Below are 18,203 nucleotides of genomic sequence, written 5' to 3' on the forward strand. Positions count from 1 at the left end.
CACTCCAGCCCACAAAAGGAAAGACAGCCAGGCCAGCCTTGCAACCCGATTCAGAAGGTGCAATTGAGCGGGAGGGAGGGGAAAAAACGAAGGCGGGAATTGGTGTCCAAATGGTGCAAGCTGAACTGGAGAAGCTCAATGGTTGACCCCGCAAGAGGCTCCGGATTAAATCTCAAGCACCTCCCGATTGGGAGAGCAAGAGAAAGGCCCCTGCCTCAATTCCCCTGTGGGTGGGGGCCTGATTCTCTGCCATGTGACTTCCTGTGCTCTAAATTGGTGCCTCTTTGGGCTCTGCTTCTCCCGGCATCAAAAGTGAGATCCAGATTAGGTCCTGGAAGAGACCTGGGTTCAAATCCCCACTCAGCCATGAAGCTCACTGGCCAGCCACTGCCTCTCAGCCCAGCCTACCTCACAGGGCTGTTGTGGGGACTGAATGAGGAGGGGAAGAAGAATCATGCAGACTGCCTGGAAGAAAAAGTTGGGATAGGAATGCAAGAAGCAACTCATTTTTCACACAGCAAATCTGGTTTATTTATTTCCTGATGGAGCCTGGGGGGGGGGGCAGAGCAAGGGTCTGTTCCCTGCTCCGTGGGCGACGTTGGTTCAGGCTGAGCCAGCCTACAGGGTTGTTGTGAAGATAACCCAGTCAGAGAGACCCCCAAGGCGCTTTGGGAAGGGAAGGGGCAAGAAGGTGATTGCTCAGCTCCAGCAGGCAGGAGGGCCAGGCGGTGGAAAGGAGGCCCTTCTGGGACTGAGAGCTGCTGCCGGCCAGAGCTGACAACGCTGGCCTCCCAGCGCTCATTCCGGGGCGAAGCAGGCGCCGGTGGGGCAAGCCAGGCGCGGTCCGGAGAGCCTCCAGGTCAGCTTCTCAGGGCGCGGCGAGGCTCCTGTTCTGCACATCCCGGGGCGCCAACCCCGGAGCAACTGCGCCCCGTTCCCTCGCCTGCCTGCCTGCCCGGCCCCGAGTGGCCTCGCCTCTCCCGCCCGGGCTGTCCCCTCCTCCGCTGGGGCGGGCGAGGAAGCGCCAGGAGGGAGTATAAAGGCGCCGGGCGGGCGCGCAGGCGGGCAAGCCGGGACCGGGGCGAGGAGAGGTCGGAGCAGACGCCGCCGAGGGACCAGCGCAGCCGGCAAGTGCGGAGGTGCCTCTCTCCCGGTTGCAGAGAAGGGCTGGAGAGGGGGGGCGCTTCCCCCGCTTGCAGGACCCTCCTTCACCAGCCTCCCGGGGAACCCCTCCTTGGGTGGGGGGCAGGCGAGGACCCCCCGGCCCCAGCTGGCCCTGCAAGCACGCTCCGGTGCCGGGGGGTGGAAGCATCGGCTGGGAAGCGACCACCCCCATCTCCCCTCTCTCCATCGCGCGCGCGCGGTGATGCGCCGGGAGGCTGCTGGCTTGGCCAGGGCTTCGGGGGGACAGAGGGGAGTTAGCGGGCTTCGTCCGCAAGTCACGAGATCTCTGCAGCGGGAGGGGGCGGGGGAGAAAGGAGCGTTGGGTCCCCGCCGCCGCCTTCACACGGTCGCGGGCAACTCGCGTGTGCGAGGGAGAGCCTCCCCTTCCCCGCGAGGAAGAGACAAAGCGCGGCGTCGCCCGCCAAGCTGCTGAAAAGGGGAAGCGCGGAGCCGGGGCTCGTGATGCGCGTCTGGCGAGGAGCCTCCGGGCGTCTGCAGCGGGCACGACCGGCCCAGACCTGCCCGCGATGGGGGGAAGGAGGAGGCGGCGCGTTTCCAGAAGCCCCTTCCCAGCAGGGGGCATGGAGGGGGGGGCGCCGAGGGGTGCGGGAGCCTGGCACCCCACGCGCAGCGCCCCGGGGTCTCGGGGACGGGGGCAGTTGCGAGGGGCTGGGTAGGGGGCAAGGGCCAGGCTCGTCTCCGCCCCCGGGTCTGGGTCTGGCTTGGAGAGGGGGGGGGCTCCGGCTCGAGGTGGGGTGGGGGAAGCTCAGAGGGCTGCTGGAGAGAGCTGCCCCTCATCCCCGGGACTGCCCGGTGGAACTCCTCTTTCTTGGGGGGCTGTATCACCCTCAGTCCCGCTCCCGCGCAGTGGGCAGCGAGAGGCCGGCGGGGCTGCGCCCGATGCTGCGCCCAAGTGGAGGAGAAGCGAGCCCGAAGGGAGCCGCTGGAAAACTCTGGCCCCAGCCTGACCTCAAACTCCTGATCTTCCAGCAGCTCGCCAGACCCCCCCCCCCCCGCCACACACACAAAGGACGAGCATAAGAAAGAGTCCGCAGGCTGGACTGCCCCCTCCCTCGCAGAGCCCTCTCGGCCACCGGCCAGATCTCCACAGCCCCGTTGGCCAGGCGTTTGCGTCCCTGGTGCGTATTGGCCGTCCTCTGGAACTTAGTGGATAACTGCCTCTGAAGGTGGAGGCTCTGCTGAGAGCTCAGGGTAGCAGCTGCTGGAGGAGGAGCCTCCCTTTTCCTTAGAAGAGAAAGCTGCGCTTGGTGGGTCCCGTCTAGAAGCTCCGGCTGAGGTCCAGAGAGGATCCTTCTTGCTTCCCAGCAAGGACCCCTCTGATCCTCCCCCCATGAACTGGGTCCGGCCTCCTGTCAGTCTTTAAAAAGCTTAGAATTTTAGAACTGTGACGTTGGAGGGGACCCCAAGGGTCATGTAGTCCAACCCTCTGCAATGCAGGCGTGTGACCATCTGAAACAACCTAAGCCGTGCTCTGAAGAAAATGCCCCCCAGCTCTGACCCAAAGGCCTGTCTTCTCCAGCCCTCTCAGCGTGGCCCAACGGACGGGCACTTTGGGCAAAAGGAGCTTTGGGTCTTTCTTCACTCGTGGACTGACTGGTGTCCCGAAAAATTGTTGCAAAAACAAGGCTTCTCCTAGAGGAAGAGTGGGAGACAAAAGCCCTAGAATGGTAGAGTCAGAAGGTACCCCCCAGGGTCATCCAGTCCAACCCCCTGCAATGCAGGGATCACAGCTGAAGCCTCCAGGACAGACGGCCATCTGGCCTCTTCAAGGAAGGAGATACATTCAATAAATATTGTCCTTTTCTGTTTATAAGACTAGGTTTTTTTACTCTAAAATAATGTTAAAAAACTGGGGCCGTCTTATACGTAGGGGTCATCCATTTTCATAAATTTGAGTCCCCCAAAAGAGGGGTCGTGTTATACATGGAAAAATACGGTAAACAATTTCAGAAAATAAATCCTGTAAAAGTGTAATGTGCAATAATAAGAATAAATTTTATTTATACCCCGCCCTCCCCGGCCAGAGCCGGGCTCAGGGCAGCTAACACCAGTAAAAATTACAGTAAAAACATAATGGGGGGGGGAGACCCAATTTAAAATACAGGTTAAAATGCAATTTAAAGTGCAGTCTCATTTTTAAAGTAGCCCATAGATCACATAAAGACATAGAAATATTCAAATTACCATACCCCATAAAGAACATCATCAACACGCCAGCCTTTAAGAACATGAGAAAAAAGTTCTTTTTTAAATCAGGCACCTAAAAGAAGATAAGGTTGGGAGAAGAAACACTTCAGTGGGGAGGTCATTTGACAGGCACAGAGCCCCCGCCAAAAAGGCTCTGTCCCACAGGCCCCACCCGCAGTTTAGTATGGAGACCCCCAGAAGAGTCCCAGGTGGGGATCACAGCTCATGGGCCGGGGGGTGTGGGAGGCGGCGGTCTCTGGGGAATTGGGGCCCCAGGTCATTCAGGGACTTTCGCCTCCAGCTGAGCACCTTGAATTGGGCCCAGGAAGTTCTCGTCTTAGACTGACACAGAGCCAGTTGCATCCAGATCCCCCCCTGCCCCCCCCAGTGCCGAGGAGCTGAGGTTTCTGTTGCTCTGCCTCTAATGTGGAGGAGGGTTTCCTCAGAGGACGGTGCGCAGTGATGGCCAAGGGCCCATGAAATCACTGGCCCTCAGCACTGTGGGAGGGACTGGTGCCCCTTCTGTGTCCTGCGCAGCCCCTGGCACACATCCCTTGCCAGGGAGGGAGAGGGAGCTGCTGCCCACGGACCTACAGCTGGATCAGGCCAAAGAGGGGCCATCTAGTCCAGCCCCCTGTCCTCACAGTACACAATGCGAAACTCACAAGTGGGATTTGAGCACAAGGGAATGGATACTGATGTTTTAGACCTTGAAGGTCACAACAGTAGTTTTGCTTGGCATGCATCAAAGATGAAATGTCGCCCCAGAATCTACAACGTATTTGTGGTATGAAAAAGTTAAAGCACATAGAGCTTTCTTGAATCGTGTTGTAAGAGAACCGGTTTTGTCCAGTCCTGTGGGAGGGAGTTCCACAGTTTAACGATGTGCTCCTGCATGAACTATGTTCTAAGGCCAACGACTTGCTCTCCTCTGCCACCTTATGCAGGGCAAGCGCCACCATGGTCCTGTGCCACTCTCCTCTTCTCCTCTTCCTCCTCCTCCTGCTGCCCTTCTTGGGCACAGTGGCTGCCGCTGCCACTCCAGGCTTCAAGATCAGGATGACAGCCAAGGGCTTGGACCTGGGTAAGGAGGCGGGGGGCAAGGGGAGGGGATCCTGCAAAGCGGTTCTCTTTGGGGTACCTGCCTGGTCCCCAGCACTGCTGCTGCCAAGGACACCTCTGGCCTTGGGGTCCTGCCCCATTCTGCCTGCCAAAGGGGTCTTGGCGGGTCTCTTGGCCGGCACCTCCTGGCCCCAAGGGATGTGGGTGGCTGCTTGACCCCCCTCCTGGGTTTGTGAGGGGAGCAGCTGGCGGTGACACCCCTCTGGGGGCTTTTGCAGTGAAGCAGGAGGGGCTCCGCTTTGTGGAACAGGAGCTGGAGAACATCACCATCGCTGATTTCCACGGCAAGGAGGGCCAGTTCCACTACAACATCAGCAAGTGAGTTTATTTGGGGGGGGGGGCTGCCCCACAGGGGCTTTGCTTCCTAGCTTAGAAGATGCTGTGCTTGGCCAGGGACCAATCACCCACCCTGGGTTGGTGGCCGCCTCCTGTGGCAGGGAGTTCCATAGTTTACTTGCAGGCTGTAACTCTGCAATTCAGTACCAGGCTGCATCTCTCCCCGCAGGGTGAGAGTGACCCATCTCCACCTGTCCGCCTCCGACCTGCGCTTTGAGCCCAAGCAACACCTGGCCTTCAACATCAACAACGGGTCCATCAGCCTGCGCTTCCGCCGCCAGCTGCTCTACTGGTTCTTGTGAGTTACTCGCATTCTACTCTCACACCAGCCCAGGCTCTGGCACCAGCCCAAACAGGGAGCCTTGGAGGAGGCCGGCTTGGGGAGGGGGGTAACTAAGCCTCGGTCAAGTTCTGCCCGGACACTGAGGTCCAGCGCCGAGGGCCTTTTGGCGGTTCCCTCCCTGCGAGAAGCGAGGTTACAAGGAACCAGGCAGAGGGCCTTCTTGGTGGTGGCTCTCGCCCTGTGGAACGCCTTCCCACCAGATGTCAAAGAGAAGAACAACTACCAGACTTTTAGAAGACATCTAAAGGCAGCCCTGTTCAGGGAAGCTTTTAATGTTTAACAGACTACTGTATTTTAATACTTTGTTGGAAGCCGTCCAGAGTGGCTGGGGAAACCCAGCCAGATGGGTGGGGTATAAATAATAAATTATTATTATTATTATTAAGCCCCCAGGGAGCCAGCTCCTTCCCACCACAGGCAGAGGGTCCTTGCAAGGGAGCTGTGAGCCTGAAGTAGCAAGCCTTCTCGTTAACTGGGATTCATGCATTGCAAAGTGTTGGACTAAATGGCCTTGCAGCTGTACAGTTTGATGAGTCTGCCTGGATAGCATGTATCATGCATGGGAATGGGGCACATTTGAATCCCTGTGACCCACATGTGTGGGGTAAATAACAAAAGAATTGAGTGGGTGCCTGGAATCAAAGTGTGGGGCTAAGCTCGCCTTCCAGCAAGGGAGAGCCCCCAGTTGCAGAGTTTAAACTCACAAAGTCAAGAGAGAGGAATATAAGCTGCTTGAATATCTTGTTTAGTCTGTTTGCAAAGCACCCCCCTCTTTCTACCCCTTTGCAATGAACAGACCACTGTTAAGTAAGCTTAAAATGCTTTACTTACAAAATGTTCCAAAAGCCGGATTAATGCATTTATGCAAGCAGCAGCAAAGAGAGCACAGGCAGAATACTGTTGGGTAGAAAACACAGAAAGATCGCTTCAAACTCACGGGCTCTAAGGTTGGAGTTTGCTTAGGCACGTCTTCCTTGATCAGTTATATGGCACAGAAAGAGAGGGAACAGGAAGAGAAGGCTTAGCTTCCTCCCTCTTCAGAGAAGAGGAGGCGTGACCTAGCTAAGTCTAGGAAAAGGACTCTGTAGTCTTAACCCCTTCGTGCACTAACTAGTATTTATGCATTATTATATTTGACTGCAATCTCCCACCGAAACCTCTGTCTAATGCAGGCATCCTCAACCTTCGGCCCTCCAGATGTTTTGGACTACAGTTCCCATCATCCCTGACGACTGGTCCTCTTAGCTAGGGAGTTGTAGGCCAAAACATCAGAAGGGCTGCAGGTTGGGGGTGCCTGGTCTAATGGGCCAATGGTGCCCTCCCAGCCTGGTCCTCAGCGCTCTCTCTGCTGAGACCCTGGCCTGATCCTGGCATTGAAACCTGGGCCAGGGCTTCCAAGTGCCCTGTGGTGGGCTCCCTTTGTGGCTGAATTGTGTGGCTGCTGGCCTCATCATCATCATCATCATTTAATTCTTTATGCCCCAGCCACTCTGGGCGGCTTCCAGCAAAATACAGTGGTACCCCGCAAGACGAATGCCTCGCAAGACGGAAAACCCGCAAGACGAAAGGGTTTTCTGTTTTGGGGGCGCTTCGCAAGACGAATTTCCCTATGGGCTTGCGTCGCAAGACGAAAGCCCATAGGGAAATGCTGGCGGTCGGGAGCAAAGACTTTCGCCCACAGCCGGCCTCTTCTGAAGGCCGGCGGGGGGCAAAAGTCTTTGCTCCCCCCCGCCTGCCTTCCCCCCACCTGCCCCGGGCGATCTTAAAATGCTGGCGGGCGGGAGCGAAGCGTTCGCTGCCGACCCCCAGCATTTTAAAATCTCCAAGGGACAGCAGAGAAGTCTCTGTCCCGGGGAGGTTTTAAAATGCTGGGGGTCGGGAGCGTTCGCTGCCGACCCCCAGCATTTTAAAACGATGTTCCGAAGGGGGGAGGTGGGGCGGGAACAGCTGCCCCATCCGCCCCCCTTCGGAACGATGTTCCGAAGGGGGGAGGTGGGGCGGGAACAGCTGCCCCATCCGCCCCACTTCGGAACGATGTTCCGAAGTGGGGAGGTGGGGCGGGAACAGCTGCCCCATCCGCCCCACTTCGGAACGATGTTCCGAAGGGGGGAGGGGGGGGCGGGAACAGCTGCCCCAGCCGCCCCACTTCAGAACGATGTTCCGAAGGGGGGAGGTGGGGCGGGAACAGCTGCCCCAGCCGCCCCACTTCGGAACGATGTTCCGAAGGGGGGAGGGGGGGCGGGAACATCTGCCCCATCCGCCCCACTTCGGAACGATGTTCCGAAGGGGGGAGGGGGGGCGGGAACAGCTGCCCCAGCCGCCCCACTTCGGAACGATGTTCCGAAGGGGGGAGGTGGGGCGGGAACAGCTGCCCCATCCGCCCCACTTCCGAACGCTGTTCCGAAGTGGGGAGGTGGGGCGGGAACAGCTGCCCCAGCCGCCCCACTTCGGAACGATGTTCCGAAGGGGGGAGGTGGGGCGGGAACAGCTGCCCCATCCGCCCCACTTCGGAACGATGTTCCGAAGGGGGGAGGTGGGGCGGGAACAGCTGCACCATCCGCCCCACTTCGGAACGCTGTTCCGAAGTGGGGAGGTGGGGCGGGAACAGCTGCCCCATCCGCCCCACTTCGGAACGATGTTCCGAAGGGGGGAGGGGGGCGGGAACAGCTGCCCCATCCGCCCCACTTCGGAACGCTGTTCCGAAGGGGGGAGGTGGGGCGGGAACAGCTGCCCCAGCCGCCCCACTTCGGAACGATGTTCCGAAGGGGGGAGGTGGGGCGGGAACAGCTGCCCCATCCGCCCCACTTCGGAACGCTGTTCCGAAGGGGGGAGGTGGGGCGGGAACAGCTGCCCCAGCCGCCCCACTTCGGAACGATGTTCCGAAGGGGGGAGGTGGGGCGGGAACAGCTGCCCCAGCCGCCCCACTTCGGAACGATGTTCCGAAGGGGGGAGGGGGGGCGGGAACATCTGCCCCATCCGCCCCACTTCGGAACGATGTTCCGAAGGGGGGAGGGGGGGCGGGAACAGCTGCCCCAGCCGCCCCACTTCGGAACGATGTTCCGAAGGGGGGAGGTGGGGCGGGAACAGCTGCCCCATCCGCCCCACTTCCGAACGCTGTTCCGAAGTGGGGAGGTGGGGCGGGAACAGCTGCCCCAGCCGCCCCACTTCGGAACGATGTTCCGAAGGGGGGGGGCGGGAACAGCTGCCCCAGCTGCCGGGCTTCGTAGCGCTGCTGCGAAGCCGGGCGGGGGGGTGGGAACACCTTCTGAAGGCGGGCAGGGGGCGAAAGTCTTTGCTCCCCCCTGCCTGCCTTCCCAGGGGCTTTTAAATCGCCCCGGACAGCGGAGAAGTCCTCCGCTGTCCGGGGCGATTTTAAAATGCCGCCCGCCAGCATTTTAAGATCGCCCGGACAGCGGAGAAGTCCTCCGCTGTCCCAGGGTTTTTAAAAATGCTGGGGGTGGGAAGAAAAGCCCTTGTCCCCCCCCCCCCAGCCTTCAGAAGAGGTCCGGGGACAGACTGTCCCCGGACCTGGTCTGAAGGCGGTTTCCCTAGGAACGCATTAATTGATTTTCAATGCATTCCTATGGGAAACCGTGCATCGCAAGACGAAAAACCCGCAAGACGAAGAGAATTGCGGAACGAATTAATTTCGTCTTGCGAGGCACCACTGTACTGCAACTTGGGGGTTGGCCTCCTGTGGGACGCCTGGAGAGTCAGCCTTCCCACCCCCATGCCTACTTTTAACCCTTTCCGCCCCAGCTATGACATCGGCTCCATTAACACTTCGGCCGAGGGGGTCCACATCCACACTCAGCTGGAGCTCTCCAAGGACAACAGCGGCCGCCTCAAGATCTCCAACTTCAGCTGCAATGCCTCCATCGCCCGCATGCATGCCGGATTCAGTGGCACGCTCAGGTACGCCTGCCTCCAACTGGCCCCTGGCGCCTCCTTGGTTGCTGCTTTGGGGGAGCAAGTCCCCAGGGGCGCCTCTCAGCAGGGCTGAGAGAGGTGGCGAGCTGCTTCAGGGACCAGGCTGGCAACTAAGGTGGCATCACAGCGGCATGGTGGGAAGGGGCGGCGGGGAGCCCATGGCAGCAATCGAGGAGCCCATGGTGGCTGAGGATGCTTTGGGGGCAGGGCAGTGGCTGGAAGGTCCAGCAAGGAGTTAGGGTGGCTCACTCCCACTGGGCAGAATAGATAAGAGCTGGCTGGATCCAGTGGCGTAGCGTGGGTTGTCAGCACCCGGGGCAAGGCAAGTAATTTGCACCCCCTAACCCGTGGATTTGCGCCCCCTAACCCGTGGATTTGCGCCCCCTAACCCTAACCCCCAGATGTTGCGCCCGGTGCGGCCGGCCCCCCTGCACCCCCCACGCTACGCCACTGGCTGGATCAGGCCAGTGGCCCATCTAATCCAGCATCCTGTTGTCACAGTGGCCAAGCAGATGCCTCAATGGGAAACCAGTAAGCAGGATCTGACCACAAGAGCAACTCTCCCCCTTCCTGTGGTTTCCAGGGGGAGGCAGAGCACAGCCGTCCTGGCTAGCAGCCTTCGATAGCTCTTCATTATCTTCTTTTAAGGCTTCTAGGGTGGTGGCCACCTACTGTGGGAGGGAGTTCCACAGTTTAACTATGTGCTGCGTGAAGAAGGACTTTCTCTCATCTGTCCTGAGTCTTCCGACATTCAGCATTCTTGAAGGTCCAGAAAGCCTTGTGTTAGGAGATCCTGTGACAGGGAGGGGCATTCTGGGACTTCCCCTTAGAAAGGATCAAGGGGCACCACCAAGGTGGATTTGATTTAAATCAAATCAATTTAAATCACTAGTCAGTAAGACTCAATTTATTATAATTTATTAATTTATTATTAAAACAAATCCTTATTTCCTGATGAATAGCCTTTGGACTATAATGTAACTTAAATAGAAAACTATCTTTTGAAAGATTTTTCCTCCAAAAGCATTTTATTATAAATATTTCCGATTTAAATAGAATTATTTTTTTAAAGAAAACCATTGATTTTTATCCCTTCTGGGCTCCACTCTCATGCTTTTGCGTTCTCTCCAGAAAGGTGTATGAATTCCTTGGCACTTTCCTCACCACGGGGATGCGCTACCTTCTCAACCAGCAGGTAAGAACCACCAAGCCAGAGGTAGGTGGGGCAGGGGACCTTGGGCAGCCCCTCTCGCCGACAGGGGGCAGGAAGAGGTCCCAAAGAGGAGAGTGGGAGAGACCCTCCCTGCCCTCTGCGTTGCACTGGGGGCTGTTGCTTCCTGCTCCCCGCAGACTCCCCCATTCCCTTTCTCGCTTTCAGATCTGCCCGGTGCTGAACCACGCGGGGCTCGTGCTGATCAACTCTCTGCTGGACACGGTGCCAGGTGAGGAAGGCAAGGCAGGGCGACCCACACTCTGCCCCCGCTGCCTGCCTGAGCTCGAGGGTCAAGAGTGGGGGGACGCAGGAGAAGGCCAATGGCCCATCAGGTCCAGAAGCCTGCTCTTTTTTCTATATAATATTTTTATTAGGAATTTCAACAAAACATTTTATCAAAAAACATATCATCCTTAATTCCCCTCAATGTTATTCTCTGCATGTTACAAAATTATATAGATCCTTAATTTATCTGATTGGCTATTATCAATGAAAAGTTTGTGAGTGTTTATTCAAAACCTGCCAAGGAGTCCAGTTCATTTTGCCGTTTCTTTATGTACTTTGTAAAGGGTTCCCATTCTTCCTTAAAATCACAGTTGTCCTTATCACGTAGTTTACCGTATTTTTCGCTCCATAGGGCGCACCTAGTTTTTAGGGGGGGAATAAAGGGGGGGAATTATTCCCCCCCCCAGCCCCAAAGAGCAAAGCCTGAGCTTGCCCCGACACCAGCCACCAGAACAGGCTGCTATCTGCAAGCCTTCGGAGCCCGGTGGGAACTCCCGCCGGGCTCAGAAGGCTTGCGGATAGCTGCTTGAAGCCCGGGGAGCGCAGCGGGGTTCAGCCTGCAGGCTGCTATCCGCAAGCTTCGGAGCGCTCTGAAGGCTTGCGGATAGCTTCCTGAAGCCTGGAGAGCGAGAGGGGTCGGTGCACACCAACCCCTCTCGCTCTCCAGGCTTCAGCGAAAGCCTGCATTCGCCCCATAGGACGCACACACATTTCCCCTTCATTTTTGGAGGGGGAAAAGTGCGTCCTATAGAGCGAAAAATACGGTATATGTCAGTTTCGCGAATTCCACATAGTCCATCAGTTTCTCTTGCCACAGTTCTTTAGTCGGGATTTCTTCATTCTTCCATCCCTGTGCTATTAAGACTCTTGACGCCATTGTCGCATACATGAAAATGTTTTTCAGTTTCCTTGGCAGGTCTTTTCCTACAATCCCTAACAGAAAGGCTTCAGGTTTTTTTTACAAATGTTAATTGGAACATTTTCGAGTCCAGCAGCCTGTTCTTACAGGGGCCGACCAGAGGCCTGTGGGAAACCTGCAAGCAGGATTCGAACACAATTCCCAGCAACTGGGGTTCAGAGGCATCTTCACTCTGACCATGGAGGTGGAACATGGCCATGTGGCTCAGGCAGGCAGGCAAGGGACGCTGTGGCCACCAGCTGCGCTCTCTCACTCTCTCTCCCCCTGCCCTGCAGTGCGGAACCCGGTGGACGACCACATTGGGATAGACTACTCCCTGCTGAAGAATCCCGTCGTCACGTCTGACACCATGGACATGGATTTCGAGGTGCCGAAATCCAGCAGAGCCCAGGGCTGGGGAACACCGGGACTTGGGTGGGGGTCCCGGGCAGGGAAGAGGGCTGAAAACGTGGGGTGGAGCAGCTGAACAGCTTGTGCCCAACCTCTGCCCGAGGGGGACAGGAGGAGCCTTTGTTCTCCACCCCCATTGTTCCAGCGCTGAGGGCCTTCTGGCGGTTCCCTCCCAGCAAGAAGTGAGGTTACAGGGAACCAGGCAGAGGGCCTTCTTGGTGGTGGCACCCACCCTGTGGAACACCCTTCCACCAGATGTCAAGGAAATAAGCAGCTATCTTATCTTTAAAAGACATCTGAAGGCAGCCCTGTTCAGGGAAGTTTTTAATATTTAATGCTGTATTGTTTTTAACACTCGATTGGCTGGAGAAACTCAGCCAGATGGCATAAATATTATATTATTATTATTATTATTATTATTATTATTATTATTATTATTATTATTATTATTGGTAGGCAGAGCCCAAGGAACTGGGGACTGACGTGCGCTCTGGCTGCACTCCCGGAAGAAGCCTTTGCCAATATTTAAATCCTAGAGGTTTGGTACGGGGAGGCCTCCAGTTTGCGTCAGAAGGAGCAGCAAGGGGTTGAATATCTGGGGAGTCAAAACCCACCCTGTGGTCCCAGGCAGGCGTGCTTGGGGCACAGGCGAGCTGTGAGCAGGTGGCTCCTGGCAGTTGGGTCTGACCAGGGTCATCACTCCCCCCCCCCAGGGCAAATTCTTCTACTTGGGGGACGAGAACAAGACCCTCCCCAATCTGGCCGTGGAGCCTGTCGTGCTGGAGACGGAGCGCATGGTCTACCTGGCCGCCTCCGAGTACTTCTTCGATTCCGCCCTCTTCTCCTACTTCCAGGCTGGCGTTCTGAGCATGGAGATTGCCGACGAAAAGGTTGGTTGGGCAGAGAAGCCATGGGGCCGGGGTGGTGATGGTGGAGAGATGGTCAAAAGCTGCGCCAAGCGGGCAGAGGCCGGGGAGCCCACAGCCGCTGCTCTGACCTGCTGGTACGCTTCACTCTTGTTCCAGGTGCCAAAGGATTTGGAGGTTCTGCTGAGAGCCACGTTTTTCGGGAGCATCGTCATGATGGTGAGTGGGGCGGCAGGGAAGGCGCTTCCCCTGGGCCAGCTCCTTCCTTCCTTCATCCAGACTCCATGCTTCTCGCCCACCAGAGTGGCAGCAGAGCTCTGGGAGAGAAGCTGAGTTGTGGGCAAAGGGGCACAGCAGAGGTTTCCACCTCTTTCTGTGTGTGATCTGATAGTCTCCCTCAGCTCCGCCCCAGGAAATTGTTGCTGTTGTTTAGTCATTTAGTCGTGTCCAACTCTTCGTGACCCCATGGACCAGAGCACGCCAGGCCCTCCTGTCTTCCACTGCCTCCCCCAGTTTGGTCAAACTCATGCTGGTAGCTTCAAGAACACTGTCCAACCATCTCGTCCTCTGTCATCCCCTTCTCCTTGTGCCCTCCATCTTTCCCAACACCAGGGTCTTTTCCAAGGAGTCTTCTCTTCTCATGAGGTGGCCAAAGTCTTGGAGCCTCAGCTTCATGATCTGTCCTTCCAGTGAGCACTCAGGGCTGATTTCCTTCAGAATGGAGAGATTGTATCTTCTTGAAGTCCATGGGACTCTCAAGAGTCTCCTCCAGCACCAGAATTCAAACGCATCCATTCTTTGGCGATCAGCCTTCTTTATGGTCCAGCTCTCACTTCCATACATCACTGCTGGGAAAACCAGAGCTTTAACTATACAGACACTTCTTCATGCAGTGCACAGCTAAACTGTGGAACTCCCTCCCACTGGAAGCAGGGATGGCCACGGACCTAGATGGCTCCTGAATCCCAGGAGGGGCAGAGGGCTCTTGCGTTCAAATCCTGCTTTCAGATTTCCCATAGGCAACAGACCAGCTCTTGTGAGAGGAAGATGCTGCGCTAGATTTGGCCTGATCCTGCAGGCTCTCCTCATCGGAGTCCCTCCTTCTTTCCTCCAGAACCCCTCCGTGGTGGATGCTCCTCTGATGCTGAGGCTGCGGGTCTCCTCGCCGCCCAGCTGCGCCATCAAGGCCTCGGGGATGTCCATTTCCGTCACAGCCACCCTCAACATCTTCTTGGCGCCCGTGGATCAGCCCCTGGTCCAGCTTTCCAGCATGACCATGGTGAGTGGTGCAGGCGAGGCCAGAGGTTGGGGAAACCGGCCCCCGCCAGGGACACAGCTCCGGGGGGGGGGCACAAAAACCAGACTGTGGGGTGTAGGGCAGAGATGTTTGGGGCAACGGGCCACCACCGTCGCAGCAAGATAAAACCCAGGAGACGTTTCCTCTCCTTCTCGCACCACAGAACAAGGGGGTGCAATTCTTCTGGCTAAACCCAGTCAGATGGGCGGGGTATAAATAAATAAATAAATTATAATTATAATTATTATGCCCTTCCTCCTTGCCTCACTCTTTGAGGACTTGGGTGGCATAAAATGCTGTAATTTCTAATGCAGCTATTACAGTAAATTGATTTTTCCAGGGGTGGTTGCGTGCTGATACAGCCCTTTGCCAAGGGCACAAGGGACCCTCAGGGCATCTCTGAGTGAGGCCAGAACTTCTTCTCCTGCTCCCTCCTGCTCCTTTGGGTGTTTCCCCCCCAGCTCAAAGGAGCTGCTGACTCTCCTGTGACTCCTTGTCCTCCTGCAGCGGCAATTCTTGCATTTCTGTGCGTTAGACTAGATGGCCCCTGGGGTTCCTTCCAACTTGGCAATTCTACGATTCCTCCTCCTCCTCCATCTCCTTGTGGCGTGGTTCACCTGAGTCACCTGCAGCTGTTTCCACAGCAAGCTCCTTGCCTGTAGAAGAGCGTAACTCTGGAGGAGATCCGCTGGGAGGAAGGACTGGGAGCAGTGCTGTTGGGGAGGGTCTGTTGTCATAGGATTAGGGCCCTGAAGGTCCCAGTTCATGGTCAAAGAGCTCTTCTAGGAGGCCGTGACAGTTCTTGGCCTCCAACTGCTGCTTCTGTCTCTGTTGGAAAGCCAAGAGGTGGCAGTCGCCCCCTTCCCAGGCAGGATGCCGGGCTCCTTTGAAACTGACCTGCCCCTCGTCTCCTTTCCAGGAAGCTCGGCTGAGCGCAAAGGTGCTTCTGCGCAAGAAAACTTTGCAGGTGCTGATGGACCTGAGAAGGTACTGGAAGAGTCGCAGGATGGGGAGAAGGGGCAGCCATGGCCCAGTACGGACGGCTGTCACTCACTTCTTCCTCTCTCTTTGCCTTGTTCAGGTTCCGGATCTACTCCAACCAGTCAGCGCTGGAATCCCTGGCCGTAAGTGCTGGGGAGGGACCTGGGAGAGGCGAGGCAGGGCTGCAGCTCAGAATGGGGGTCGCCTCCCATGCCTTGCTGAGCGCCCAGGAGTGCTGGGGCTCCGTTTCCTGTGTCTCCCCCCAAAAGCACCTAGAAAGAGCTCCCTGCTCCTGCCATCCTGAAGAGCCAGAGGGGAAACTGAGGCTGCTGGCTCTCCTCCACTGGGGCTGTTTAAGCAGAGGCTGGGTGACCACCTGTCCGGAACCTGGCGATTTCTGCATTGTAGGGGTTGGGCTAGAGGACCTTTGGGGTCCCTTCTGACCCCACGATTCTTCTATGTCTCACTCTTTCCCTCCCTCCCCAGCTGATCCCTCTGCAAGGGCCTCTGAAGACTCTGCTGCAGCTGACCATCATGCCCATCATCAACGGTAAGAGGCCTGGAGGCGTCACACGCCTCTGCGCCTGGGAGAAGGAGAAACGTCCTTGTGTAGAAGCCCTGGGCCGACTTCTGACTCAGCCTGGCCAGACAAGAACGAGCGCTTCCCTCTCTTCTCTGTTGAACTGGGGCAGCGGGGGGGGGGACGGGACGGGACACAATGCTCAGCATCAGTGTGGTCACTCTGTGCCCCCCCCACCAATTGCAGCTGGGTGGCAAGTTCCCCCGTCACTTTTGGCCACAGGGGCCTCTGGGAGCCCAGAGACATCGCAAAGGCCAGTCCTTCAGCGCAAAGCCAGTAACGGTTCCTTGGCTCCCTGGGTTCAAGTGGTATTTCAGAAGCATTGCTGCCCCCAACTGTGGAGACAGAGAAGAGCCATTGCGCACTGGAGAAATCTGAGGGCTCCCTTGGACAAAAAACAAGGACACCAGCCAGGAAGACCAGAGCAAAACAGCAGCCAGGTGGAACAAGATGGAAGCCCCCAACAAAAGAGCCCCCAAACTTTTATTAGCTGCTAATCCCCATGTTGTGGGACGCGGGTGGTCTGTGGGTTAAACCACAGAGCCTAGGACTTGCCGATCAGAAGGTCAGCGGTTTGAATCCCCGCGACGGGGTGAGCTCCCGTTGCTCGGTCCCTGCTCCTGCCAACCTAGCAGTTCAAAAGCACGTCAAAGTGCAAGTAGATAAATAGGTACCAATCCGGTACGAAGGTAAACAGCATTTCTGTGTGCTGCTCTGGTTCGCCAGAAGCGGCTTAGTCATGCTGGCCACATGACCCGGAAGCTGCACGCCGGCTCCCTCGGCCAATAAAGCGAGATGAGCGCCGCAACCCCAGTTGGCCACGACTGGACCTAATGGTCAGGGGTCTCTTGACCATTTTAATCCCCATGTTACACCCCCCCAAACTACATCATTCACACATCATGATTACATCATGAAAGGGGAGGTCTGGTGGCAGGAATCTGAGCATCCTGGACCCTGCCCCATGGTTCCCCTTGCCCTCCACCAAACACCCATCAAGTGGAACAAAAGAGATATTTACATTTCCCTGTTTCCCAGCCAAGTTGTCTTCATCTGGGTTTGGTATTTCTGGAATGGCTACCTGTCTGGCACTCAGGTATCAGAATGCCAGGGATTATCACTCAGGCAGAGGGGCTGCTGAGTAGCTGAGCTCACATGTCTAGATGAATTTCTGAAGTTTTCCCAGCGAGCCAGTACACAGATACAAGCAGAGGCCCTTTGAGTAGATAGGAAGAAACTGTGTTTTGTGGGGACAAATCACAAAAGCGATTGTGCTGGTTTTGGTAGTGGGCTGCATGTGCATGATATCTGCTGGAGGGGCAATGCCCCCCCAACCTATACATAAATTCCTGCAGCAGCGGCTAGTGGCCCCCAAGAGCCCTCTCCTCCATAACTCTTAACTCTTCCTTTTCTTTTCCTTTCCTTGCAGAGAGAACCAAGAAGGGGGTGCAGATCCCACTCCCCGAAGGCATGGATTTCATGAAGGAAGTTGTCACCTACCACAAGGTAGGCATAAGGATATAAGCCGGATCTGAGCCCCCCCCTCTTGGGGCTTCCAGAAGCATTCACTGTTTCCAACCACAGAGGCAGAGCCAGCTGCCTCACAGTCCTCGACAGCCTTTATCCGCCATGCATTTTAGAGCCTCCTTTTGCAAAAAGAGCAAGAGTCCAGCTTCTCTGGCACGATGCGGCCATAGTGCTGCTGCTGCTGCCACCGCCTCCACTTCCCCTTTCCAGGAGCTCCAGAGTCTTCCCTCCCCTGGGAAGTGGCAGCAGCCGAAGCGCCAATCCTGCCCCAACTTTGCCCACCTCTCTCTCTCTCCTTCCTTCACAGGGCTACCTGACCATTGGCGCAGACCTCCATTTCTCCAAAGGCCTGAGAGAGGTGGTAGAGAAGTACAGGACCCCGCAGGGCCCACCGCCGACCTCCGTGGCTGCCTGAGGGGCTCCACCAGCAGCCCCTCCTCTGGCCTCCCCCCCTCTGAAAGGCAGAGCGCCTGCCTGCCCTGGTTTGCCCTTCGCCAGCTCACGGCAGGACCAAGCAGGCAGCATCACCAGCAAGGCAGGACAAGGCGGTGGCAGCAGCTGCTGCTGCTTTGGGAACCTGAACCAATAAAACAGGTCAAAACCACTCATCTTTGGACACCTGCCTGCTGTCTTCTGTGGGGACGGGGCTGCTCCAGTCCCAGTGTGCCAGTCTGAGGAGGTGCTTTGCCCAGTGTAGTGTAGCGGTTAAGAGCGGTGGACTCGTAATCTGGGGAACCGGGTTCGCTTCCCCGCTCCTCCACCTGCAGCTGCTGGGTGACCTTGGGCCAGTCACACTTCTCTGAAGTCTCTCAGCCCCACTCACCTCACAGAGTGTTTGTTGTGGGAGAGGAAGGGAAAGGAGATTTTGAGCCGCTTTGAGACTCCTTCGAGTAGTGATAAAGCAGGATATCAAATCCAAACTCTTCTTCTACACTCTGTAGCTCAGCCCAGGACTGCTGAGGGCCTTGCGCCAAGGGGCAGCGTCTGGCAGGAAGGCACCAGGCCTCAAGGGGGGCTTTGCCACAGAGCAGGCACTCTGGCC

The 18,203-nt window shown here is 56.9% G+C and overlaps 1 protein-coding gene across 3 annotated transcripts; it reads left to right on the forward strand.

The window, feature by feature from the left end:
- Nucleotides 1–879: 879 nt before the first annotated feature.
- Nucleotides 880–17,777, forward strand: PLTP (phospholipid transfer protein). 3 transcript variants are annotated; one of them, XM_081196390.1, is made up of 16 exons: nt 880–1,131; nt 4,320–4,456; nt 4,713–4,812; nt 5,000–5,128; nt 8,933–9,088; nt 10,235–10,298; nt 10,482–10,545; nt 11,796–11,887; nt 12,624–12,800; nt 12,936–12,995; nt 13,891–14,055; nt 14,993–15,060; nt 15,155–15,197; nt 15,541–15,604; nt 17,064–17,140; nt 17,469–17,777. In XM_081196390.1, the coding sequence occupies exons 2-16, from the start codon at nt 4,333–4,335 to the stop codon at nt 17,574–17,576; spliced, it is 1,491 nt and encodes a 496-aa protein (XP_081052516.1). In that variant the 5' UTR covers nt 880–1,131; nt 4,320–4,332; the 3' UTR covers nt 17,577–17,777. The 3 variants fall into 3 exon arrangements, with proteins under 3 accessions (XP_081052516.1, XP_081052517.1, XP_081052515.1); XM_081196391.1 differs by having other exon boundaries at nt 880–1,127; XM_081196389.1 differs by lacking the exon at nt 880–1,131 and adding an exon at nt 2,165–2,303.
- Nucleotides 17,778–18,203: the final 426 nt, after the last annotated feature.

The sequence above is a fragment of the Podarcis bocagei genome (assembly GCF_964188305.1).
Source record: "Podarcis bocagei genome assembly, chromosome: 5".
NCBI lineage: Eukaryota > Metazoa > Chordata > Lepidosauria > Squamata > Lacertidae > Podarcis > Podarcis bocagei.

What these genes read in the sequence shown, in the direction of transcription:
- PLTP (XM_081196390.1), top strand. Translation starts at nt 4,333, where the DNA reads ATGGTCCTGTGCCACTCTCCTCTTCTCCTCTTCCTCCTCCTCCTGCTG. An exon ending in TCGGGAGCATCGTCATGATG is followed by an intron (nt 12,996 to 13,890) that starts GTGAGTGGGGCG and finishes TCTTTCCTCCAG; the next exon opens with AACCCCTCCGTGGTGGATGC. An exon ending in GTGCTGATGGACCTGAGAAG is followed by an intron (nt 15,061 to 15,154) that starts GTACTGGAAGAG and finishes TGCCTTGTTCAG; the next exon opens with GTTCCGGATCTACTCCAACC.